General features: G+C 44.4%; 1 protein-coding gene across 1 annotated transcript; it reads left to right on the top strand.

Moving 5' to 3' along the window:
- The first annotated feature begins 1,579 nt into the window (after positions 1-1,579).
- Positions 1,580-16,329, top strand: LOC111863580 (peroxidase). The gene is made up of 14 exons (XM_023850025.2): positions 1,580-1,651; positions 3,288-3,405; positions 4,989-5,134; positions 6,633-6,870; positions 7,023-7,246; positions 7,462-7,632; positions 7,799-7,945; positions 8,119-8,340; positions 9,043-9,240; positions 10,172-10,308; positions 11,172-11,333; positions 12,857-13,080; positions 13,413-13,582; positions 14,528-16,329. The coding sequence occupies exons 1-14, from the start codon at positions 1,639-1,641 to the stop codon at positions 15,220-15,222; spliced, it is 2,865 nt and encodes a 954-aa protein (XP_023705793.1). The 5' UTR covers positions 1,580-1,638; the 3' UTR covers positions 15,223-16,329.
- The last annotated feature ends 545 nt before the right edge of the window (positions 16,330-16,874 follow it).

Here is a 16,874-nt window from a genome sequence, read left to right as displayed (position 1 = left end):
CTGTAACACTACAAATAGCGCCGCATCGCAATCCAGCTGTGCGGACCCGGGACCAGGGAGAGACAGTCCTGAGCTCCATGGCTTCATAACGCCCGAAAATGTACACATTATTTCTATAGCTTTAATCGCGTAGAGTTAGTTTGAGAGCTAGTTAGTTGCTTAGTCAGGGAAGTGTATTTATTTTGCTTCTGTGAGAACAGTCGTAGTTCTTGATGTGGCTTCCCCAGCGAAACCTGGGCCGAGGTTTGGCTTCATGTAACGTGTGGGGCTTCAGCTGACGCGCCGTACAGAAAAGCAGCTTTCTCGTACAAGTAATATTAAAAGGTAAAAAAGGTAAAGTTGTCCCTGTGCTTAACTAATTAAGTACTACGCCATGAAGGCGTATGGGGGAGTGGGTGTTAACTGACTAATGTAAACATTAACTCTTCTTACAGCTTCACGATTCTGGTTCGAATGGCGCTAATGCTGCTTCAGAACTCCACGAGTCCGGCATTGCTCTACTGAGGTCTGTGCGGCTGCTGTGGCCTAACTGAAGCTACCCTCATGGATCTGCCTGCAGGGACCGAGAAAACAACGAAGAACGTCCATAATGAAAGTCAGAGGCTTTACCGTTTGAGCTAAATTCCTTGGTGGTATTTCTGAAGGCTTAGAGCAGCCATGTCCAACACGTCGATCGCGGGACGATTTTTGGTCGATCTCATAGGCCTATAAGGAAATTATACGTGAAAAGCATGTAAATTCGCTTGTGATGTAAAATAAGAAAGAGATCATAGGTACTATTCAAGATCTTCAATTATCAAGAAACACCGTTGTGCGGCGAATAGAAATGATGTGTGGAGACACAACTGAACAGTTGCTGAAAGATGTTTCCAGTTGTGTTGCTTTCTCCCTCCAATTGGATGAAGCTACAGACATCAGACACAGCCCAGTTACTAGTTGCTTTTACAGCAAACATCATGTGCCGTGATATTTGTACCAATATTTTTGCTTAAAGCGAGGTACGACGATGGGAGGGGGTGGTAGACTGGCAGTTTTGACACTAAAAAGTCGATCACAACCTGTTTGAAATTGGACATGCCTGGCTTAGAGGTACTGGATGGCGTCGTATTGACTGGATTCATCTGGCTCAGGGTAGGGATCAGTGGCGCGGTCTTGCGAACACGGTACTGAACCTTCGGGTTCCATAATATGTTGGGAAATTCTTGAGTGGCTGCTGACTTCTGAAGGGCTCGGCCCCAGGGAGTTAGTTACAAGATTCAAAGCAGTCTTTGTATATTTACCGAAACTGCTTTCAATTGCATTGTCTTCATGCTGAAATTCATAAAAATCGACTCTTGGTTTATGGCTTATTAATGTGGGGGAGGGGGCGCATGAAAGAACACAGGAGCGTATCGTTATCGTGAAACTTAATATTCCCGTGAAATCTGTTACGTAGGTTAAAAAGACAATTGGAAAATCGACAAACGGATGTGTAACGGAGCATAGATTGGTAGAAAACTAGATTTAGTGCGGGTTTAAACAGTCCTGGAACTCCTTTCCACGCGCTGTCTGGCATGAGAAGGCCGTGCGAAGCCAAATAAGTTGGCGCTGAGCAACAATCCCCCAGTTGTGTGCAAGCTGCAAACAAGAGAACATCACATGGCATCTCGCGGTAAGTCGCTTGCTTCTTGCAGCTTAACAGGCTTTGCGGAGGCATAGATAACAAGAGAAGGTCGTAGCGTTGCCCTGGCGCCTAGAAACGGGCATATCAGTGGATTTCTTAAAGTAATCTTGGTTTATTTATTGTCAGGATTTATGTTGTTGTCTCATTTAAAAAGAAATTGCGGAATTCGCTCCGCCGTCCCAGGAAATGGAAAAAAAAACCCCATAGGCCTGCATTTTAATTTAAGTCAAAGTTGCTACATTTTACCCTACATCAAAACAAATTTAACGCAAGAAACGCGTTCGGAAACCATAAAATTGAACCATTGTCCAAATAAATAGTCACAAACTCGAAAACTTCGTATTACTGTTTACATATTCGTTGTATCAAGTGCCAAGTTATGCAAAGTCGAATGAGGTAAGGCCGTAGCATATTTTAGGTACTACTCCGACACTCGTTTGGTGAGATCGAGGAAAATCACCGATGTCTCAGTGAGGTTTGCTGGATTTAAGATTTCACGATGCTGTGTGAAGACGCTCGGTTTCCGTGTCAGGCAACTGCTGCTGTCGCGTTGCTACATTCGGTCCAGCTTCGTGTCTCGGTTTCTGCTCCTGTCCTGTTCAGTTTTAAAATTCGCGTCTTTTCCTTGCATAAAATGGCAGTTCGACTGAAACGCGAAGCTCTGTGCGGTCCCGGCTTCAGCAACTGTCCGCTGTTACAATCAAATCGAACTCGCCGGGGCTCATGAAGACGGTTTGGGTGGAGGGCGCACTTACAAAGCAACAAACAGGACCTACTTCACGAAACCAACATCATCACCTAATTTCCTTACAGTTTTGAAATATGAAGAAAGCAGTCTTCTGGGATTTGGCACCGTGTATATGTGGTGTTAACCGACGTTTCGGAGGAACGTATCGCCTCCATCTTCAGGGCAGAAGAAAAAATATATAAGAAATCTGCAAGCAAAGAGACCGTGAGAACCGGTAAAAGCAGACTGTGGAAAAATACACAGCTATGTGAGAGCAGTGAGGGAGAAGGGGGAAGGGCAAGTATACAAGTATACACTTGTATACTTGCTTGTATACTCTTTGCTTGCTGATTTCTTATATATTTTTTCTTCTACCCTGAAGATGGAGGCGATACGTTCCTCCGAAACGTCGGTTAACACCACATATACACGGTGCCAAATCCCAGAAGACTGCTTTCTTCATAGTCACCGCCGTGAAAGCCTCAAATCTTACATAGTTTTGAAATACTTGCACCCTTATCTCCTGGCCTGGGAGGATAATATTAAAACACAATCTCACAAGACACTGTCTAGCCAGTATTACATATATCAAGACGGACATATTTCTCTTCCATCCGCAGATGTAATTGTTGCCCTCCACGCCCCATTCCCCCTCGTACTCGTATCGAATATGTTGGACATATCAGTATTTACTTTGGCTTCCTGACCTAACGTGTCTGTAGATTTTGCTTTATGGGGGCGAACCAGGGCAATTTTATTGGCCTCATTTCGTGGCGACCTGTAACTATGGCTGTGTATAGTCTGGTACAGACTCATAACTGCTTTCTAGCTTGTCACTGTTCCCACTGTTGCTGCTTCCGCACAGCGCTCATATGATCATGCGTTTCTTTTGTTCAGGGATGACGGAACGCACGCCGCTGCGGGCCGCCGCGACGCCGCAGTATGTGTTCGGCGCTGACCGCTTGTACAGAAACAAAGTGCGGCAGTTTCAGTGTTGTGTCTGTGCAACAGTGCTGTAAGTAACATTACGAATTATGCGACAGGGCAAGAATTCCTGTGTAGCTACCTGCCTCCATGCAAGCTACGACCTCCTCCCTGGTCAGAAAACACTAACTTCATGGCGCAGGGCCCTCCTTCATAAGCTGATAGTCTCACAGCTGGTTACGAAATTCCTCTCTTCGAAGGTATATTGCCACGTTCACAGGGGACCATCACAGGACCCTATCTAGATCCAGAGGAACAGAGTCCACTATAAGGTTATGATACACTTCCATGTATGCCGAGGTCTTCCAAGTGTCCCTTCCCTTCAGACTTTCTGAGCATGGTTTTGTAACCAATTCTGATCCATACCATGCGTGCTGCAAGCCCTGTCCGTCTTATACTCTTTGATTCGTATTACCGTAATAATATCTCTCAAGGAGCACAAATCATGAAACTCCTTGTATGCATTTTTCACCTTCCTCCTGTCCCTTAGGTTCAAACGTTCCTCTCAGTACCCTGCTCCCAAACGCCTCAATCTGTGTTCGTCCCTGAGGTGGGAGACCAAGTCTCACACCCATGTACACAGCACTGACGTTACACTGGGATTACTGAATGTATGGATTTTGGCCACTCTCTATCATTCTGAAAGAATAAAACGTTTCGGAACCATGAACTGTTTCCATCCTCAGGTGGACGGGTGGAGAGACACCTACTCTAGTTTCCAAAACGTTCTGTTTTGTGAGAACACAAAATGATGTATACGGCCCATGAACTCGGCAATCAATGAAATATGGCAGGGTCAGACTCCTTTGGAATCAAATCAAAATCACATTGTCACATATTTTCAAACTTTACCTCTGTAAACAGCAGGTAGCCATCTTGATTAAACATGTTAATGGAATCTACTTATTTGACTTATTTTGGGCTGTCACAGTGGCTCACTGTTGATGTTGTTGATTCAGCTATTGTGTCTGTGCACCGTGTGGATTTGGTGGTGTGACGCGACCAGAGTCCTGAAGATGCAGCAGCAGGTACCTCCAAAACGTCAGCAGCACTGCCAATATCAACATGCTACAGTAAACCTTTGCTAATCCGGTGAATTAATCTGGATCAAAATATGAAATGTGCTGTTCATGCTTTAAATACAACATGGCATTTGTGAAGGCAGATGAGTCAGTTCTCTCTTCAGACAAAACTTGAGTGTTTCTTCAAACCTGTATTATTACACTGAAAAACAAGTACATCTGAGCCTTCTGTTGATGAATAAATGTATTGTCTTTTATAGTTTCTAAATAAAGGCTCTACAGTGATATTTTTTGTTTTCATCAGCATAATTAAATCTTCCACTTATTTACATTCTTAGTTTTTCCTCTCTTTTAGGACTACCTCTAGCTTCACTAATCTGGATATCACTTTATCTGAATGATGCCTTCCCCCCCATTACTCTGGATTAGCGAGAGTTTACTGTACTTGTTGTCCTGTGTGTAAACATAGTGGGCCCAGGGGAGCACGTCAGTGACAGAATTGTGCTGACTGGCTCCAAGAGCCATTATTTCTGTACTGAGCTTCACGAGAATTCAGGCATGGTTGCTGGGCAACAGATGTGAATTGTTTCAGGGCCTGCTTTGTGGTCGCCATTGTGGCCACTGTGGCCTACTCTGTGGATAGGAACACAGAAGATGGCAGAAACAGCAATACACTGGATAACATGTCAGCGCAGAATGTTTTGATGTCACTTCCTGTTCTACAGTACCCCCTGTTGGGTAAGTAAACAGTACTGAGCTACTCAAGAAGTTACACATCTGCTATGTAAAGGGTTCGTGTCCATCGCCATGTTCACACGAGCCCGCCATTTCTCATCGTCACACCAAATTTCCTTAAGTTGCATCTCACTATCACCCTCTTATCTCCAAAATGTGCTCTTTCCTTCAGGTTTTCTGACTACATCCTTTGTGCACGTCTCTCCCAAGAGACCCAATCTCGTGCTCCTTGATTTGCTCATCATCACAATATTTGGGCCAAGGACTTCCTTCCACTTCAAGCAGGTGGTAATGGAGAGACAGGTGGCAATTCTTTGGATCTCAGTAACGACAAGAGTGAAACAGAACAGAAACTCACTCCATAGAGCTGAGCCCTCCTTGAGAAGCCGCCAAATGTGCAGCCACTCAAGAATTTCAAAGCATTTTATGGAACCTGAAGGTTCATTACTGTGTTCACAAGAGCCCTCCACTGGTCTCTAAGTTGTGCCAGATCAATCCAATCCATATCACCCCATCCTATCTCTCTAAGATCCATTTTAACATTGTTCACCCACCTACGTCTTTATTTTCATAGTGGTCTCTTTCCTTCTGGCTTTCCCACCAATATCCTATATGCATTCCTCTTCGCCCCATTTGTGCTACGTGCGCTGCCCATTTCATACTCCTTGACTTCATCACTGTAATTATATTTGAAGAACAGCACAAATTACAAAGTTCCTCATTATGCAGTTTTCTCCACCCTCCTGTCACTTCATCCCTCTTCGGCCAAAATATTCTCCTCAACACCCTGTTCTCAAACACCCTCAGTCTGTGTCCTTCTCTTAATGTCAGAGACCAAGTTTCACCCCCACACAGAACCATGAGCAAAATTATAGTTTTGTGTATTCTAATTTTTGTTTTTAGACAGCAGACGAGAAGACAAAAGGTTCTGGAGAGTAAAATGAGAGATGGAGGGCAAAATGTGCTGATGATATTGAAGCAAGAGCATGAAATCAAGTGAATGATCTAGAAAGAAAAATAAATAAGCAAAAACATCAGGGGAAGACAATATCTGTGCAGAGTTACACATGTATGCAGAACTGGAGCAGTTTAAGGAGATTCAGGCAGTAGTAGAAATAATATGGATAAGGGACCTAATGCCATAAGGCTGAGAATGTAGAGGATGATTTACAAGAACTCAAGGCATGCAGATGGAGGCAAAAGGCAAATAACAGGGAATAATGAGCATCTGCTGTGGGGGGGGGGACCTTAGGGGACAACAGGGTCAAGGAGTAAGCAAGCAGTGACATTTGCTGAAGAGTACAAATTATGAAGCTCTTAATTATGCAATTCTCTCTACTCTCCTGTCACAATGATCTATTTTACTTCAAACAGTTGGTGTCAGTAGATACAGCACTACTGCTTTAGGAATATCGAGTAGTTCATAAGTTAGGAATACTCATACAAGCTGCAAGAAACAGCTGTCCATGACAAAATCCCTTTATATTTTCCACTCTTCCAGAACAAGACAACATCACTTGGAATGGTGAAATGCCTTCTGTGGCTCAACTAGAGGAGGCCCTGAACATTGGTCACACTGGTCTGCAGGATCGTGACCAATTAGAGGTGGCCGGAGTTCACCTGGAGATGAACTCTCCTTCCTACAGACATCAGATGGCAATGAGAACCAGGCCCGAAGCCACAAGACTTGCTCGCGCTGGTTACGTGTTGAATCTGGCCACAAGACACCTGGCAAACAGGTAATGCCACAGTGAGAACGTAACTCCCATGTCTGTTTATCTCAGAACCCTCTAACCCCATCACCTTATTCCTCCCATGCACACGTGCCATGTCTTACAGTTGGGTGTCCCAACAGTGTATCTTACTGTCTGTGTTGTGTGTGCTGTTCCAGCATGCTTAGAAGGCGAAATAACAGCAGAGAACCTGTGGGGAGGGGACCCTCTGTAGAGGCTGACTGGATGCCTCCAGAAGCATGTGCTGATGCAAGTACATCCCCCTGCCTGCCCACACCATTCCGATCAGCTGACGGCTCTTGTAACAACCTACTACATCCCTTAAAGTGGGGTGTTGCCTTACGTCCATTCCGGAGAATTCTGCCTCCTGACTATGCCGACGGTAAGATTTAGACCTCTAATTTTGGTATGGGCACCAGGACTTCTGGGCTCCATCATGGTTTCCTTCAGTCCCCACTGGCAAGTATTGAGACAGTACCTAAATTAGGCAATCTCTGCCTTTTAATTCTTTATGAATTCAGTGTTCATAATTATCCAGTTTCTGTTTGGCAGAACAATTCTTTCTCAAACAAAACACTGGATGTTCATGCTTTTCAGGTGTGATGGCGCCAAGAGCTGCATCTGATGGTGACGCTCTGCCATCAGCCCGAGAAGTCAGCATCACACTGCATCGGCCGATATACAGGGATGACCCAAAATTCACAGTGATGCTGGCCGTGTGGGGACAATTCATAGACCATGACATCACAGCCACGGCACTTAGCACAGGTGGGCAAATAAAGTGTTTATGGACCATGTCATCGTGATACATCATTCATGGTTTTCATCAGTTCCTCCAGGAAAATGCCAAAACAGCAGCTTAATATACATATCATGTGCACGTCCGTGACAGAGCAACATATCCAGAAATGAACATGTATTGCTGTCTGTTCAGGTAAGGATGGCAGTGCGATCTCGTGCTGTGGGATGAAACCAAACCACCCAGAATGTTTTCCCATTCAGCTGTCTGCTGCCGACCAGGACTTCAACGTCAGCTGCGCAGAGTTTGTGCGCTCTGCCCCTGCTCCCACCTGCAGTCTGGGTGAGTTCACAAAGCACTTGTTGACACAACAGCTTCAAGTGCAGGGGAGGGAACTGAACACAACTGTCACAACGGCTGATGACTTCAGTAATGCTATGTAACAAATTAATCCACATGCATCCATCGCCTACAGTTTAGGTAGTGTGTTAATGACTGCGTTGATATCTGTGCAGGTCCACGGGAACAGCTGAACCAGGTGAGCGCATACCTTGATGGCTCTATGGTGTATGGAGCGAGCCTTAACTTGACCGCACAGCTGCGCAGTATGAGAGGTGGGCGATTACACATGTCTGTAACACCCGATGGACGAACTCTGCTTCCTTACTCAGTAGATGCCTCTGATGGTTGCAACCGAAAGGAACAGAATGTCCAGGGCAGATACTGCTTCCTGTCAGGTACTCCAACACGAACTAGGAACGAGTCTGTTTCCTTCTTACACAACATTCTGCTCATCTGATCTGGAATCCCTCCCTACAGTGCCGGTCTGATGCTGATGTGCTCTCTCACAAACAAAGTTCCAGACACAGGAGTCATTGCTGTGGAGGAACTGCCACTGCCAAAACTTTCATAAAATTAAGGTCACTATGTAGTTCGGTAATGCTTAGTTTCAGAAGAACCTGCCACTTACATCTTCAGGGTAAATGATTTGAGATGAGACCAGGACTAAGAGTGAGCCAATGAGAACCACTAACCCTGAGAATAGCTATCTTTGGCTGAGGAGAAGTGTTGAGGAACAAGTAAGAGGGTGCAGATGGAAGTTAAGAGAAAGGTGAAAGTCAGGACAGGATGGGAGGACAAATACAGTACACTTATTTCCCCACTCAGCTCAATTCTTCGTCCCTGAAGATGGAGGGTAATTGATTTCCCTGAAACACTACACAGCCTCATACCCCAGAGTACCATAGTCATCTTGATATTTTTCACCATGAGAACTTCAAATCTCAGATTAAATTGGATTACTTTTCAAGTCCACTAATCAAACAAGAGCTTTAAACCCAACTGAGTAGCAGCAAATGGACCACCACTTCAGTAAACAAAGCTATACCACGTATTTAAGAAAGACACAACTGTATACTTCAATTTGTTTTCCTTGGCAGGAGATGCACGAGCCAATGAAAACCTGCATCTGACGACAATGCACCTGTTGTGGGCACGCCAGCACAATCTAGTGGCAGACAGGCTACAGGACCTCAACCCATCCTGGGATGATGAACGTGTGTTCCAGGAGGCCAGGCACATTGTGACAGCCCAGCTGCAACATATTACATATTCAGAGTTCCTCCCAGTGCTATTGGGTTGGTACTCCTGAAGCCCTATACATTTGTTCATCTGAATGTGCATATTTGGCATATTCTGTTCAATTCTCCTTCTTTTGCCTGCACCCTGCAGTGATTATTAAGCCCTCCGAAGCCTGAAGTACACCTGAGTAATATTTTAAAAATTCAGTTGCTTCCTCACAGAAAATACACAATGTCACCATTTCAAGGACCAATTAGCTGCTTTATTGTGATGAACATATGGGCAGAATGCAGTTTCTGCATGTAACAGGATGTGGTACATAGGAGTTATCACTGCACTTTGAAGGGTTAAAGTAATCAGTATAAAAAAACAAACTCTGTGGCTTCAGTCATAAAAGCAAACTATACCGACTGAGCGACCGCCGCTTGTTGGCGAAGTTAGTGCCAGCTTTAGCGGATATGGGGTGTCACGTGGTCAGCACAATCAATCCCCACGGCCGTTAATTTCGGTTTTCTAGTCCAGAAAGTAATCAGTATACGTGAATATACTGATTATTATGAACACAACACATCCCTCAAATTACATATTTCAGGCTAAAGCAAGGGGGTATGACGCTAAATTTGCAAAACACTGCATTAAGTTTGTATCATGTAAAACCTGATTCTAATCCATAAACTATTATTACTGTTGTTACATGGGCCATGAGAGATCAGTCAGTAAGGTCCTACAGGCTGGAAACTTGAGGTTCACATTCTGACAGCAGCAGTGTCAGAAGAACTGTGCACTACATCCATCCTCCTACACAATAATGGGGGTATAATGGCCAAAGCCTGAAGCTGACCACTTACCTGCACCAAGTGTCAAACTACAGAATATGTAAAGCCTTGTCTCCATGAACCCTATACTCCTTTATGGTGCAGTGATTAGGTACACATAGACTTTACTGTGTTCCTGTCCTTATATTGATTATTTTACTGCTGGTTGCAGGTGACGAACTCATGTCCCGTCTGGACTTGAATCCACAGCCATCTGGCTATTTCCACGGTTACAGTTCAGCGGTGGATGCTTCCATTGCTAACAGCTTTGCAACGGCTGCGTTCCGGTTTGGGCACACTCTGCTACCGGTGAGTGCAGCAATTGCCACGCCCTCCACATTACCCTTCATATCATGTTACGCTGCCCTTATCAGAGCACAGCAACACCTTGAGGTCAGGGGATCATTGCCATTCATTACTGCTTGTCACAGCCGAAGTGCATAGAACAGATTCATCAGAAAACCTGAAGCAAATCAACCACTTGGGAGACCTAGGCACAGATGGGAATAAAACTAATGGGTAAAAGGTAAAGTTTTCCTTGTACTTAACTAATTAAGCACTATGCCATGAATTCCACAGGTCATTACTTAGAGCCTTGCCCCCAGCAAACGTGGATTTCTTGGTGCAGAAGCTACTGTGTGTATTAACACCGCGAAATGAAGTTGTCCCTATGCTTAATAAAACTCCACACAATGAAGATAGATGTAGTTACAGCTCCACAAATTCTGAACCTCGGTGCTACATGAGGCGAGAGGTCACATTCACACCCAAGGCAAAGACCCCCCCACCCTGTAGCCACTTGACAGGAGGTTGGGTGGGCCCAAGAGCTGGTCTGGACACTGTGCAGAAAAGTAAAGTCTCTTGCCCCTGTAAGGAGTCAAACCCAAAATCCATGGCTGTTCAGCTTGTAGCCTAGATAAAAGGAGCATTCCTGGCTCCAGCTCATCTGAATACTTTAATTTTTTTACAAAATAATATTTGAAGACCTCAGTTTCACTTGTAAGAAAATACACCACACTTCCATGTATCAATTAAGATTTAGGGAACCGAGTGGGGCTTATTCTGGGAACAAGACAGAACTCACGGAAACAGGGTTTGGACAAAACGCATACAGCAGGTGACATGCAACAGGCCTATCCATGAATGTAATACTGGGATCTGCGCTCTTGCAGGGCCTCATGAAGGTTCCGAGCAACAACACAGAGGAGTATGTGGAACTGCACCGCATGCTGTTCAACCCATATGGCTTGTACGTGCCTGGTCACCTGGACAGTGTACTCAGAGGGGCCTTGGACACCCATGTTGAAAAAGTTGACCCTTACTTCACCAACGAGGTAACTGTCTTGACCGCTTGCAGGAACGCTATGTCCTCCTCTCACCATATCTTACTACTAAAGAGTTAACACTCTGAAAAACTGGAACTCGCATAAATAATGCATACAAATGCAGTTCCTACCTCACAGAAAACATATTACAACTGCATTACAAATGCCAACTGGTTAATGTTGAAAATAATCACTACTGTGTGAATCATACAAAACACATAAATACACTGTACGGGTACAGTGCAGAGCATTTGATGTTAAAGCACACGGTACACAGAATGCAGGGACTGTTGTATCCTAAAGGGCTAAAGCCAATTTCTTTGTTCCGTCCTCAAAGTATTATGAATGCAGCCAGAACTGAAATACAATGGACTGGAAACCCCAAGTACATTATGCAGTCATGTCACAAATGGAATGAAATGGTGCAGGTCCTGGCAATATTAAATTAGACACTGTCTGCTGAGGTTTATTTCAAATGCTCCCTGAAGATGAAAGTAGAATCAAATGCCAAAATGGCATGTAAATCTAATGTTGTCCATCTAAAACATTTCTGAGGGCAAAACAAAATCCTTTGTGTTCATTCAGATCTCTAGCACAGAGAGTTTGGATCCCACTCAGTAACTTCAAAATGATGTAACAAACTGCGTCACCTTCTGATGATGACATATCAGGGATGATGTGGGCACAGTACATACCTCCATACCCAATATAACATTATTACAACCAATCAAAATTTTTCAGAAGCATCACAACAAAGTATGGCTTCAGTTCCTTACAAAACCAGTTCCAAACTTTGTAACACATTTTCCAGACATCTAGATTGTAGACATTGGGATTGACACCGTATAATCTGGTAAGGGGATATCTCCTTCGTGGCATGAAGTCCATACCTTCTAAGAGACCATAACGTAATGTAGTGAAACATTTTTACTCATATTTCTCATATTCTGTATGCATTTATAGTTTCCTCTATAGGCACTTAATGACAATCGCATCAATGTCTTGATTTGACTACCCCAGGCTGTCTGTCTGTCCATCCATCTATTTCTGTTGCTCCAACTTGGAGCACAGGGCATCTGTGAAATGCTTCGTTTCACTTCAGTTTCTTAATCTTAGGCAGTCAGCTGGATTCCTTCGATGGGGGATCAAGCCTGACGCAAGGCCGCTACCTACACAGGATATCACAAACACAGAATAAACGCAGACAAGCATCTATGCCTTGAGTGTGATTAGAACCAACGATACCAGCATTCAAGTGGGCGAAGACATTTCATGCCTTATACCACATGGCCACTGTGATCAGCACTTCAGTAATCTTAGATAATTAAGATCAGAGTCTTCTGGGATGCACCATCATGCAGTCTGGTTGATGGATACCCATGTTCAGGAGAAACCTGTTGCCCCCATCTTTAGGGTCACCAGAAGAACCTCAAATATCCATGACAAACAGGATGAACAATTTTATCATTTTAATTTTCATAAATCTTAGCAGAAAACAAATTATATCAGAAAAATCGTATAATGTCTTACAGGTGACTGGGCATCTGTTTGAGCAACCCATTCCCTCTGCAGGCCCCCACGGGAGAGCACGCGGACTCGATCTGGTGTCCCTGAATATCCAGAGGGGAAGGGACCATGGGTTGCCTACGTACACTGCCTGGCGAGAACGCTGTGGTCTCTCGCATCCAGGAAATTTCAGCGACATGAGTGACTTCATTGATGAAAAGTCTCTGGAGAAGATGACTGAACTGTACAGGTAAGTGGTGCAGCAGTGTGAAACAAGAGTCACTCATATGACACTGTTTGCTGAGACAATGCTGTCAGTAGCTACGACTATATGGCACTAATGCCATTAGGGAAGGCTGTGGAAGCATGAGGCACTATACCAACATCTACTTGCAAGGAATGAGGAAAGCGTTAAAAAACATAGATGGGATAGCTGGTATTTGGTCCAAGATTTGAATCCAAGATCTCCCAAACACAAAATGTAACGAGAACGGAGATATTTTCAAGGCACCAAATAAAAAAATTAAGAATTATGTTTATTCATGCACACTAAATCCTTTCATACTGCTCATGTTCCTGCAGATCTGTGGATGACATCGACCTATACACGGGGGCACTGGCTGAACAGCCCCTGGAAGGGGGTTTCTTGGGCCCAACTCTGTTATGTCTCATAACGGACCAGTTCGTCAGACTCAAGAGGGGAGACAGGTTCTGGTACGAGACACCAGAGGTGCCACAGGCCTTCACACCAGGTGGGACTCGCTTCTAAAACTGCCTGCCTGCACCAAACAATTGCAGGCCTGTGGGCTGCTCATGACAAATTTGTTGAGCCATGTACCCCTCCTGCCCCTTCAGCTGTAAACAATATTAATTTCACACATTTGATGCCAATCTATACAACAGAATGTAAACTGTGTTATCAAACAAGCAGAAGCACCCAATCTTTGTCTGCCTTTGCGGAATACAACAAGTAATGCAATGAATGCATTTTTCTGTAGTTGATAATTATTTTATGTGATCTCGTATTATGGCTGTGTCTGCAATACCTAGAACAAATGAAAATCTGTTCACACAGTAGCACAGTTGGTTGAGGTACTATGCTACAAGTCAGAAGGTCGTGGGTTCGATACCCAATAAGGTCATTGGATTTTTCAATTGACCTAATCCTTCTCAGCCACATCATGGCCCTGGGGTCGACTTCGCCTCTAACAGAAATGAGTACCAGAAATATTCCTGGAGTTAAAGCGTGGCCAGAGGGTAAGGCTGACAACCTCACCGCCATCTGTGAGCTGACTGTCTAGAAAATGTGGGCTCCTTGACATCTCACAAACTGTACGGGCCTCCATGGTCTGTTACAGGGATGGCTTTACCTTTCTTTTGTATATATGTCATGACCCTATGTACAGTTACACATCCACTGTATGAAGAGTATACATGGAAGCATAAAGGGGGGGGGCTCTTTGCCTGTCCTACAGTTTCACTTGCAAATGAAGCAGAATTTGATGAACTGTGGTACTGGCAGTTTACACTGCATGTCAATCTCATTTAACTTTGCCTAACTGAGATATCATAGAATATAAATTAATAAGACTGAGGGTTACAAAATGGCTATGAACAAATGCATTTGGAAAACGTGTTCTCCTTGAACCACTGCTCACTATGCCAAAGCACTTGACTTCTGTTTGCTCTGTTGCCAGGACAACTGGCTGAGCTGCGCAGGACTTCCCTTGCTCGGATCATATGTGACAACGCAGACTCAGTCCACAAAGCCCAGCCACTCGTCATGCACACCACTGGCCCCGGAAATGAGCGTGTTCCTTGCAGCTCCATCCCTGGGCCAGATTTTTCCTTGTGGCAGGAAGAGGGTCTACATCACCTGAAGCTTGGGTCGCTGGGGACAGGAGTCCGTGTGCTATCCACACGTCTGGGTGCCCATGTCCCGTCTGGTTACGTAGTGTCTGATACGGGTGCTGTGCTTTGGGATGGGCAGACCCCAGTCCCACTACCTGTTGACTTCAGCTTCAGACCTCTCTGGGCTGGGACTCTGACAGGGGACTCTCTCAGTGGCATTTTCTCACAGCAGCAAAATTCCCAGCAGTGGGTCAATGGACGCTTCTTCTTCCAAATATCAACGGACTGGTTCCAGTCACGCCCCTCAGAAATGTCAGGGGTCTTCACATCACCTATCTACTTCAAGGAAGTGGAGCAGTTCGAAGTACCTGCATCTCAACCGCCATCCGCTGAGCTTCCTCAGAACAAATCTACTCCAAGTGTTCAGGCCACATCACTGCCACCAACAGCGCCCATAGTTCTTGAAGGAGCATATTCTGGTGACAGAAAGTTATTCTGGTGGTCTGGGGGCATTATCTTAACAATTCCCAGTTTAACTTAGTATTGAACTGACATCACATAAAGTCAGACTGATAACACCAATTTTGGTGATGAAAATCCAGGAATATTCACATAAGAACGTGGATGGTGTAACTTGTGGGACGGGGGCTGTCAGGCACTGGGGCATCCCACAGTGACCACGGTTAGAGGAATCAGCTGCAACCAACCACCTTCTAACTAACATTTTCGCCTGCCACAGCCAAGCACATGACATGGGAAAGACATGGGTAGCAAACACACTACATATGTACAAGGACTGCTACAGCTGGCTGCCCAAGTCCCTGCCACTGACACGACAGTGGGTGAAGCACTGATATGGGTGCAAGTGTCTAAAATATATATTATGAATATGAGATGAGAGTCATGTCAACTGTAAACATTTCCTGTGAAGTTCTATCACTGGCAGCTCATCAGACAGATGCTGTGTAATGACTGTTCTGAACCTGTTCAGGTTCAGGACTGATCCTTTTCAAGCACTTCCTCTACCCTGGTTACTTGCTTGGTCTATACAAGCCTGAAGATGGAGTCCACAGCACCACCAACTTCTGCCAGGCTACAGTGTTGCATCCCATCCGAGGTTCTCACAGCACTGACCATGAAGAGGATGTGACACTTGGTAGTAGGGTAGAAGCTGGTGATGTTTTGGCGGAACATGGACTCCATCATTAGGGTCAAGGAGTAACCTGCGCAAGAAAAGAAAACACTTTCTTTCCTCTTTCCCATGGTGCCCCCCCACAGAAAAAATGGCAAAAATCTTCAAAATTTCATTTGCCCTTTTAAGGCCCATTGTCTCAGGCTAGCCTGCTTTGCAACCCTGATTGTCCTCCCTCCCTACAGCTCTACTTTCTTACTCTTCCTTCTACCCTGAGGACAGAGGCAGCAGATTTCTCTGAAACGTCAGTACCTATCACACCACATGCCATCACACCCCAGAAGGCAGTGCTCATCGTACAACCTCTTTGTTAGCCGTCAACACAACAAATATCAAGGCCAACGCCCAGCTACGTCATCAGGCAAATACATGGTTAACATATATACACCACTGAACTGCAGTACTGTTAAACTGGATACAGTACTATTAAACATATAAAACACTTGACGTAAAAAACACAATCAGATTATATAAAACAGAAGTTATATTGTAAAACAAGAATAAAGTTTTAATTGATGTTTTATAACATCGAATCAGTCGTTGGTTTATGTAATTTCGCATGTTCCCATGGACAACTTGGAATATACTATATTTTTTCTTTTTGTATATAAGATTGTATAGGAGGCTCGTGATGTAGATGTTAATATTAATTAGTCGGTGCCTTATCTTACAAAATATTGTCCGTACTGTAGGGAATGTATACACCAACAAAAAAAAAAGTACTCACCATGATAATGAATATTTGACCTCTATAAAGGGCAGGGAATTTGAGTAGCTCAGTGACTTGTCAGCTCCTTATAACACACTCTGTGGAGGAACTTAAAGGCAAAGTAATACTGAATTGCAGGGGCAACAGAGGAACCAGTCATGGCTTTTTTAAAGTAACTATCTCACTATTTGCTTGGAGTGATATAAGGGGGGGGGATCACAAAAAACAACCATTTTCTGGAATGAGATTTGAACATGGGAACTTGTGATTACGAGCACTCCACCACATTGTC

This window comes from Cryptotermes secundus, unplaced genomic scaffold (genome assembly GCF_002891405.2).
Source record: "Cryptotermes secundus unplaced genomic scaffold, Csec_1.0 scaffold184, whole genome shotgun sequence".
NCBI classification, from domain to species: Eukaryota; Metazoa; Arthropoda; class Insecta; order Blattodea; family Kalotermitidae; genus Cryptotermes; species Cryptotermes secundus.
This window is presented reverse-complemented; position numbering and strand designations above follow the sequence as displayed.

Excerpts from the sequence above, each read along its gene's own strand:
- LOC111863580 (XM_023850025.2), top strand. Across the intron at positions 7,946-8,118 it reads TGCTCCCACCTGCAGTCTGG|GTCCACGGGAACAGCTGAAC; the intron begins GTGAGTTCACAA and ends ATATCTGTGCAG. Across the intron at positions 13,583-14,527 it reads GCCACAGGCCTTCACACCAG|GACAACTGGCTGAGCTGCGC; the intron begins GTGGGACTCGCT and ends CTCTGTTGCCAG.